This window comes from Asparagus officinalis, chromosome 1 (assembly GCF_001876935.1).
Source record: "Asparagus officinalis chromosome 1, Aspof.V1, whole genome shotgun sequence".
NCBI lineage: Eukaryota > Viridiplantae > Streptophyta > Magnoliopsida > Asparagales > Asparagaceae > Asparagus > Asparagus officinalis.
The window spans coordinates 10,621,285-10,631,184 of NC_033794.1; the positions used below are offsets into that span (position 1 = coordinate 10,621,285).

Below are 9,900 nucleotides of genomic sequence, written 5' to 3' on the forward strand. Positions count from 1 at the left end.
TCTGCAGTGTCCTTGTATCCTATCTTTTACAAAGTTGGTGCGTCCCGTACTCGTACTTATCAAAACATGGACCATGACTAATTTAATTTGAGGAACCCCCTCAACCTTTAAGGTTGTTATAGATTACTCCCTCTCAACATTGAAAATTTGATTTAACCTTCTTAACTATTGGGCGTCTCACAAAATCTCGTTGATCTTTACATTTCTTTAAGCAAAGCTTCAAAATGTGAAATGATCTAAGTGCTCATTTGGATAAAAACTTATTTTAGCTTAAAAAACCTTCCAAATGTTAAACGAACCGCTTGAATTATTTGTGGTGTTTTACGTCTCTCTTCTCTCTTTCTCTCTCCTCTCTCCTTTCTTCTCTCTCCTCTTTTCTCTTGTCTTATAAAAATCTAGTCTAATTTTCTTATGGTTGAGAGGTATTTTAGTTTTTTAAGTTACGCGCTTGTCACACGACACGTTAGAATTAACGGTAATAGTTAGGGGAGGCCTTTGGTGTCCCTTCCAGTCAAGAATTGGGGTCTCACAATCACTAGCCAATATGCTTTTCTCTCATGCCTTTCTTCGTTCATGATTCGAGTAAAATTTGTGAAAAATGTCGACTGATCCGTAGACGCGGACGAATTATGGTGATTTGTTTCAATCCGAGACATAAACAGAGACAAGGATAATCTTTCTAAAGTTTATCAAGGAAGGGCATGAAAAAAAAGATAATCTTTCTAAAGTTTATCAAGGAAGGGCATGAAAAAAAAGGATTTGTTTTAACATGAAATGGATATTATCCCCGTATATTTCTGTAAATTTCTGATTCATATTTATGAGATGACAAAATATGACAAAACCTATACCGAGAATTGGTTCGCGTAGGAATGGACCTATTGGTTTACGTAAGAATGGACGTAGAATACCAAAAGGGGTTATTCATGTTCAAGCGAGTTTCAACAATACCATTGTAACTGTTACAGATGTACGAGGTCGGGTGGTTTCTTGGGCCTCCGCCGGTACTTCTGGATTCAAAGGCACAAGAAAAAAGACACCCTATGCTGCTCAAGCAACCGCCTCAAATGCTATTCGTACGGTACTTGATTAGGGTATGCAACGAGCAGAAGTTATGATAAAAGGTCCTGGTCTCGGAAGAGACGCAACATTACGGGGTTTTGGGGGTTTTTTTTCAAACTTTCATAGTTGGAGTGGTGGGGTGTTCATCTACAACACCCCCAAGCATGATGAGGGTCTTCTCAAATTAAGCAACGTGCTTGTCATATGACACGTTAGAATTAACAGTAATAGTTAGGGGCTTAAGTGAGAAAAGTTTGGGGGTTATTTCAGACTTCCATAGTTGAGGGGTCATCTACAACATCCCTAAACTTGATGAGGATCTACTCAGATTAAACTAGATGAGAGGTTTTTTTTGAGACACCTGATAGTTGGGTGGGCTTTCTAACATTTCACATTGTCATCAAGTTGCAACTCATTATGTGATGACTCATGATCTCTAGCTTGAAAAATGTAAGCACATATATCAAAAATAGAAACTTCATCCAAGTCTCTTGGTCTTCCATAGGAGTGGTTAGCAAGAATATGAAATGGCAAAAAGTAGAGAAGGAAAAAGAGAAAAGAGAAAAAGACGAACAAAAATAAAGAGCAAAATGAATAAAAGAAGATCACAATTCACAAAAGTAAGAAATCATAGTAGGTTCTGATTCTGCGCACTCTTTTTGCTGCTAGCTATTTCTCGCAAGTTGCATATATTAGAGGTGTTGATTTTTCTCTCTTTTTAACATGTCATCATGTATGATGGACAGATGAATGATGTGCATATATATTGTAAAAATCATAAATTGGATTAATTTTAGAAAACACCCTCAATTAGGAGAGTGTCTTACAAAAACCCTGTCTAATTTAATTTGAGGAAACTCTCCTTAACTTTGGGGGTATTGTAGATAACTCCATCTCAATCTTAAAAAATTGATTTAACCTTATTTAGTTATGAGATGTCTCACAAAATGCCTCTGATCGTTACATTTTTCTAAGCAAACCTTTCTAACGTTCTTGCTTCAAAATGTAAAATGAGCTACATATCCATTTGGAAAAAACTCATTTCAGTTAAAAAAACCTTTCCACCATTAAAAGAAGAGCTCAAATCATTTACGTTGTTTTTTTAGTCTCTCTCCTCTCTTACTGCAAAAATCTAGTTTAATTTGTTTATGGTTGAGATGTATGTCTTTTTAAGCAACATGCTTGTCACATGACATGTTAGAATCAACGACAATAGTTAGGGGCTTAAGTGAGAAAAGTTCATTTTCTTTTGGGGGGGGGGGGTTTTAATCAACGACAATAGTTAGGGGCTTAAGTGAGAAAAGTTCATTTTCTTTTGGGGGGGGGGGGTTATTTCAAATTTTCAAAGTTGAGAAAGGTCATCTAGAACACCCCCAAACTTGACTAGGGCTTACTCAAATTAAAATAGTTGAGAGGGGTTTTTTGAGACACCCACCCTATAATTGAATGGTAACTCATACATTTCACATGGTCATCAAGTTGCAACTCATTATTTAATGAGTCATATCTTTAGTTTGAAAAATATAAGCAAATGTACCAAATATAGAAAACTAAATATGTCCATCCTGTTTCTTGATCTTCCATAGGAGTGATTAGATAGAAAAAGAAATTGGAAAAATAGAGATGGAAATAGAGATAAAAGAAAGAGAAAAAGTAGAAGAAAGAAGATCACAAAAGTATGAAATCATGACAGGTTTTGATTCTGCGCTCTTTTTGCCGCCAGCTGTTGCTCACAAGTTGCAGATGTTAAAGATGCTGATTTCTATCTATTTTTGACATGTCATCATATATGATGGATTGATGTGCATAGATGTTGTAAGAATCATACATTCGGTTAAGTTTATGAGCTTCCCTCAATTATAAGGGTGTCTTAGAAAATCCCTGGCTAATTTAAATTGAGAAAGCTTCCCTCAACTGTAGGGGTGTTGTAGATAATCCCCTTTCAACGTTAAAAGTTTGATTTAAACTTGAAGGGTGTCTCACAAAATCCCCCTGATCTTTACACTTTTCTAAGCAAACTCTTTAATGTCTTTATTTCGAAATGTGAAAAGACTAAAATACCCATTTGGAACAAACTCATTTCAGTTAAAACACTCCAACCATAAAAGAAGAGCTCGCGTCGTTTATCGTTTATTTTAAGCTACTTTGACCAAAAGATAGGCCTCCCAAACACCCTCTAAATCTTAGAGAAGAATAATTGATATTGTTCATCTAGCTGATTTTTGGTAAATACTCTGTATAACAAATGAGGAACCTTGAGCAATTGTTCCATCATTGCTGGATTATATCAAAGATGTAATTTAGGCATTTGACATATAATTCAGGCACTCGGCATGGGGAAATGTTTCCTAGACATGTCAACATTTCAAATTTTGACAATATGAAACACAGAATTAAAGATACAAAGCATCTTTAGGAGATTCAGGAAAGTAACATATGAAAGAGTTGTTGCTTCTAGGAATTCCTTTGACAAAGCATAAAATGAAAGGTCAGAGATCCTAAAAGCACCAATGCGACATAGAGAGGATGTTTGTTACTGCCAGGGAACCAATACATTTAGTTTATGAAGTTTAGCAAAATTCACAGGTTGATTTTTGTTGGTTGCGTGAAATTGACAGAAGCCAAGTGCTGGATCTCTTTCATGCATGAACAAATGAAGTTAGATCAACTGAAATTGGTGAATGAAGAATCCAGTTCCGGAGTCTGTTGGGTGTATGACATTGGCCCTTCTATGTATTGTAGCTATTCTTTTATTTCTGATCCCCAAAGGATTGGCTGGTTAATTATGGAACAGTTTTCTGGCGAGTAGTTCGCAAACTTTCAGTGATAAATATAACCTGCAATCTTTGTTAGGTGTTGATATTTCATTTTTGGCAAATGAAGATTATGCTTTGATTATTTTCCTAAATAGGTATCTTCTTTAGATGATTCAATTTGTTTTTCTGTGTGGTAGGGTCCACAAGAATCAGAAGATCTACAGAGCACTGCTGATATGACTGCATTTGTGAGTTCTCTTACTTGGTTGACATTGACATTTCACATGATAAGATCCTGCATATACTTTTTCTTCACTCTCCCTTAATTTAATAAAATACATGATAATTTTGGGATTAATTATTAGACATGCCACCATCCATGGGGATTTTTCTAATTTGACTACTAATGATTTCTCTCTGTAAGGAATGCTCTAGTACTCTACCATTTGAATATGTCTTGCTTCATCTTTAAACAAAAGGATTTGTTTTATTCTTGTACATACATTTTTTTTCTTGGTACATTGTTACAGCGCCTCTTATTTATCTCCTCTTTGTTGCTTTCCAGGTTCAAAATCTCCTACTGCAGATGGTGAGTCCATGTTTCTGTTGGAAAAGGCTTTTAATTATAAATGCAGTATACCGGACACGTTTTTTATTAATTGAAAATTTGTATTGTTTGCAGCAATCCAGGTTCCAAGCCATGTCTGAGAACATTGTTTCAAAGAATATCCTTTCCACCACTTTCATTATATCTTTCGGTGTTTTATTTCCCTGAACGTTTTAGCAGACTGTTTTGTTTGTTTAATTTTTTTTTCTTCTTTTCCTTTCAATGCAATTTAGTAAAGGATAGCCATTGCATCTGGTCACTCTGATTATTCTTCACGCTTTTATTTGGCAGTTTCAAAGAATATCCTTTCCACCACTTTCATTATATTTTTCGGTGTTTTATTTCCCTAAACATTTTAGCAGACTGTTTTGTTTGTTTAATTTTTTTCCCTCTTTTCCTTTCAATGCAATTTAGTAAAGGATAGCCATTGCATCTGGTCACTCTGATTATTCTTCACGCTTTTTTTATCAGTTTTGTTTTTCTCTTTCTTTTAGTCCATTATTTTTGTTGCATGTTCTGTGTGGGGGTGCTTGCATTGGTACTGAGTTCTTACCTTGGTTCTAGAAGTAGGTCGATAAACATAGACGCTTGTTCATTAAAATAGTAGTCTTGATATTTGCATTTTTCATATAAACGTTAAATTTCATCAGCAGCTATCAAACATTTGGATTTGGTAAGTAACTCTGTAGTGCATAAAGAATGAAGAAACTAAGAGAGCAATGGTTGACCTGTTGGTTTCAGAAACTTGTCCCCCCCTTGCCTATAGTCTTCTAGTTTGAATAAAAACATAATACTTAAAAGTCTTAAATCTTCTTGGTTCTGTATCTTTGTGCTTCATTGATCTCACTTTGTAGCATATTCCTTAACTGCAATCCACTAGATGAGATGGGAAGCAGGATAGATGAACTGGAACAGAGCATCAATGACCTCAAATCTGAGATGGGAGCAGATACTACACCAGCAAAGGCAAAGCCTGATGAAACCAATACCGGGTCTGCTGAGTGAATGTATGTTGAGAGGAATTCTATTTGAGCAGTATATGTTTTTATAGACACTTAAATTGACTTGTTTTTTTGGTCAATACTGCTACGATAGTTCGACAAGATTCTTTGTTGTGAGTGGTCTGTGATTGTTGTGGGGGTTCTTCGTATTTCTTCTGTCCTGTGTTTTGTTTTCCTTTCCACAATTTTTAGTCGAAGTAAAACTGTGCTTGCATTTTCTATGTTGTTTAAGGTGTACATTACTTGAATTTGAGACGCATTTCTACTTTGGAGCCTGAAATTTAACTATCATGATCTTATGGTTACACAATTTACGATTGTTGGAGAATAATGTATGAGCCACAGTCGTGTTGGCAGTCGCAATCGAGATATGAACAACATATGAATGATCCACGTCCACAGCAATCATGTTTGCTGCGCAATGAAATATGAATGAATGGTCTTGGTAAAAATGGAGATGAGGAAATTGCATCATGGGTATGGTCAATATGGATACCCCCATCTATAATGACATATTGTGGTTTAACTCGGTTTGTGGTTTCTTTCGGTATGCATGATGTGTTTTTTCATTGAGAGAACAAACCAAGGCATTGTATGCTATCTTATATCAAACTCTGATTAATCATGATTGAAGTTTCTTTCAGGTAGCATGTGCTCATACTACAATCATAATTGGAAAACAACTTAGTAGAGGACCTATCGAGATCCTAATAGCTATTTCAATGATCTGGGGAGCTAATTTCTAAATGACTTAACAATTGAGGGATCTAATAGCAAGTACTGCCATTTGAGGGTTTATTATCAAAATATGAAAGATTTAAGGGACTAATACCAAAAACCGATGCCATGAACTGATACTATCTGAGTTCTCACCATTAAGGGCTTGTTTGGATTGAGCGGAATGAGGGTGAAGGGAAGTTAGGGGAACACTTAGGAGGTGAAGTTAATTCACCCTAGTTCCCCTTGGTTCACCCCTTAATAGTATAAAATTTGTTACCCCCCAAATTGGGGTGTAACCAAGGGGAAGGGAACTCCCTTCCCTTCCCTTCTCTCAGTTTCCCTTAACTTCCCTTCACCCCCTACAAATCCAAACAGGCCCTAACAAGACAAGAAAATAGAAGCGTAATTATCAACACTAAGGGGCTGTTTGGTTCGTTTCCTTGATATAGAGAAATGCAATTCCATGTAAAGAAACACAAGTTTTGAGTTTTCCAAACTTTTCCAAGAAATAGATTGTTTTGCTTTGGTTCGCACATAAAAAATGCTGGGAAACCAATGTATTTATTTTTCTTGTGTTTGGTTCGCATAGAAAAAAAAGGAAAACTTTTGTAAACAAAGCAGAGAAGGAAAAAAAATCTGACGTGGCAGAGTTTTCATCAATTTCACTTGGTTGGGGAAGGAAATCGAAGAGGGGAAAAAATCTTAGTTGGCGGCAATTTCAGCAGAGTTTTCCCTCTTCCATTCGAGCGAACCAAAGCGGCACAAAGAAATGGACGGAAATAAAAAAGCTGACGTGGAGGACTAAAAATCTGACGTGGAGGGGTTTTCTTAGTTTTCCAGCCATTGTAATAGCGAACCAAACGGCGCCTAATTGACCATGACTCAGCCGAAGTCCTCTTTTTTGTATACCTACAGAAAAATTCTAGCAAAACACGAAGAAAACAAGTTATGGGTTCAGTTGAAAACAAGCATCTCCGGCTCCCCCTGATCGATTTCTCCGATTTAGATCCACAAAACCCAGCAACCCAAAAATGGGCCATCGCAAGATCCCAAATTTCACAGGCCTTGGAGGCCCACGGCTGCTTCGAGGTCATCTACGATCGAGTCGGGCCTGAGCTCCGACAAGAGCTCTTTGGGAGAGTGATGCCTGAGCTCTTTGATCTTCCACTGGAGGCTAAGCAGAAGAATTCTTCTTGTTTTGGGAAGTATACGGGTTACATTGGTCAAATACCTGGATTGGCTTATGAGAGCTTGCGTGTGGATGCTGCAGCTACAGTCGAAGGGCTTCAGGGATTTGAAAGGCTCTTGTGGCCTCAAGGCAATCCAAGATTCTGGTATGGGTTGAAATTTTTGTGAATTTTGTGTTAGTTTTCTTGAATGATGAATTGGGTTCTTTGTGAAATTGCATAAAGTTAGAGATTGTTTAGTATGCATACAACATGCTTGACAGAATGGCTAACTGAAAACTTTGTTAATTTTGTTTATTGTCTTTTTAACCAACATACTACCTCAAAACACCAATTTGTATGTTAGAAATACCAATTCGTACATGGCATAACATATGAATAACAGTAAGAACAAATTGAAGATAAATGTATGATAGTTATCAATAATTAATAGGGTGAAGTTTGTAAAGTTAAAATGAATATTGGGGTTTGTACACGAAGCTACAATAAGGTATTTTGTTTAGAGCAAAAGTACCAAATACTTTCAAATCTGCAGAAATATGTCATATACTGTCTGAATTCAGAAAACGATTTGCTTGTTTTAGTTTTATGATAAGTATAAGTTCATAGGGTTTATTTGAGAATAACATGAAGTTGATGGTGGTTTAGTGACGTTATTTGAATTTTTTGGTAGTTTTGTACAACATCAATAAAATTCCTGATATTTATTTCATGGACCGATTTGAAATTTGTGATAATTTTTTAACAAAGATAGTTTAAAATTATTTTCGTAAAACCCACGGAGTTCATGATTGTTTAGTGAAATTTACTCGGCATGCGTACAATGAATTTGACAGAATGACTAAGCGAAACTTGAAAATTTAACCAATTTACTATCTCAGACTGTTAACTGATACCAAAGGAACAAATGCTAGAACTGCAAACTCATGCACTGTATAACAACTATATTTCATATCAACAAATAAATCACATTATGCACTATAAACATCATGCTACTACTAATAAACCTGAAAGAAACACGCTCCAGCTTTATCACATTACAGATCAGTTATTGTTCATCATCGAACAACAAGTACCCCCATTCTGATGCTTCACATCGTTTCACCCTGATCTGTCCTCGGTGGATTGATCATATGAGAACAAAGAGAAGGGTGGATTTTGTACGGGCATAAGTAACAGTCAAATGTATTCTAGTGATGTTTTGAGATTGTGATAGGTTAATGTAGATTGTCTTTATTGGCAGGCAAACACTGTGGCCTAGGTGCATGAGAGCATACTTTTATGCCTGAGAAGTAAAGTGGTTGTCTGATAGGGGAATTTGTAAGTAGAAATAGGGTAAATTTCACAAAAAATAAGTAACTAAATAACTAACTAAAACTGAAATTTTGGTGGTGTTGCTCTAAATCCCCTTGAATTTGTTTATTCCACTAATCCTCCCTGAATTTTAGGGGTTATTGCATGTAACCCTCTTAGAACTTTTTTATTCCTCTAAATCTCACCAAAAACCTCTCATTTAACACCCCAAATTAGCACCATCAGCTCTAATGTGTCGTGTCGCAAGCACATGACAAAAAAAGATGTAAATTCCTTCTTGGCCTATAAACTACTCTTTTACTAAAAAAATTTGATTAGTTTGTCATTCAAAGCCCGGTCTTGATATAAAGGTGACTGCGACAAGTTATGAGATGGTTGGGGGACACCTGAACTTAGAACTTTGCATGTGCCAAATTATACAATAGTGACAAACTTATGAGTTGGTTGAAGGATATAGAAATTCTTAAACTTATCCTTGTATGGTACAAGACATATTGATTATAATCAATGTGTGAATCAATAATCATTATGCATCATTATGGATATGCCTTTTATTAGCATAATGTCAACTTTCTTGATACATGCTTTCACTTAAACTATATCCATGTTGATGCCGGCCACTAAAAAAGGGTATCCGCAAGTTTATTTACTTTTGGATTCTCCGAAATTTAGATTCTCAAGAAATGTATTATAGTTGTAACATAGAAGTCCAGCATCATTATGTAGCTTACAACATTTTCTCTTTATATGATCTAGCAACACAGTATGGACCTATGCAAAGCATATGCAGGAGTTAGCAAAGATGGTTCACAGAATTGTCCTCGAGAGTTTGGGCGTAGAGAAGTATTATGATTATCACATTCAACCGAAAACATCTGCACTTCGTTTCTCAGAGTACGATGTTCCCTTGGATCAAGAAACAAAGACCGGAATGTTTGGCCACTTGGATCCAAATATGTTGACCATAATCTGCCAACATAAAGAAGGGCTCGAGGTCCAAACAAAGGAGGGTGAATGGATTCATGTTGTCCCTTTAACAAACTCCTTCACCGTCTTGATTGGGGAAGCATTTAAGGTCTCTTCTTGTTATATCTTTTCGCGACATTTTACATTATTTACATTTCCCTGTCAAATTGCAAATATTAAATAGGGTAAATTTCACAAAGACCCCCAAAACTTTGGGCGTTTTCCACAAAACCAACCGAACTTTGTTTTTCCCACAAATCCGCCAAAACATTACAGAGTTCAAATAA

At 36.1% G+C, this 9,900-nt stretch overlaps 2 protein-coding genes across 2 annotated transcripts in view; both read left to right on the top strand.

The window, feature by feature from the left end:
* LOC109849468 (heat shock factor-binding protein 1-like) overlaps positions 1–5,706 on the top strand; it is a 10,318-nt gene extending 4,612 nt beyond the window's left edge. The window contains exons 2-5 of the mRNA XM_020419308.1: positions 4,016–4,066; positions 4,384–4,407; positions 4,501–4,543; positions 5,303–5,706. Of these exons, the coding sequence (XP_020274897.1) occupies positions 4,016–4,066; positions 4,384–4,407; positions 4,501–4,543; positions 5,303–5,430 (246 nt within the window). The 3' untranslated portion in view covers positions 5,431–5,706. The remainder of the gene's footprint in view (positions 1–4,015; positions 4,067–4,383; positions 4,408–4,500; positions 4,544–5,302) is intronic.
* Positions 7,029–9,900, top strand: part of LOC109849491 (probable inactive 2-oxoglutarate-dependent dioxygenase AOP2) — a 3,959-nt gene continuing 1,087 nt past the window's right edge. The window contains exons 1-2 of the mRNA XM_020419335.1: positions 7,029–7,480; positions 9,404–9,722. Of these exons, the coding sequence (XP_020274924.1) occupies positions 7,095–7,480; positions 9,404–9,722 (705 nt within the window). The 5' untranslated portion in view covers positions 7,029–7,094. The remainder of the gene's footprint in view (positions 7,481–9,403; positions 9,723–9,900) is intronic.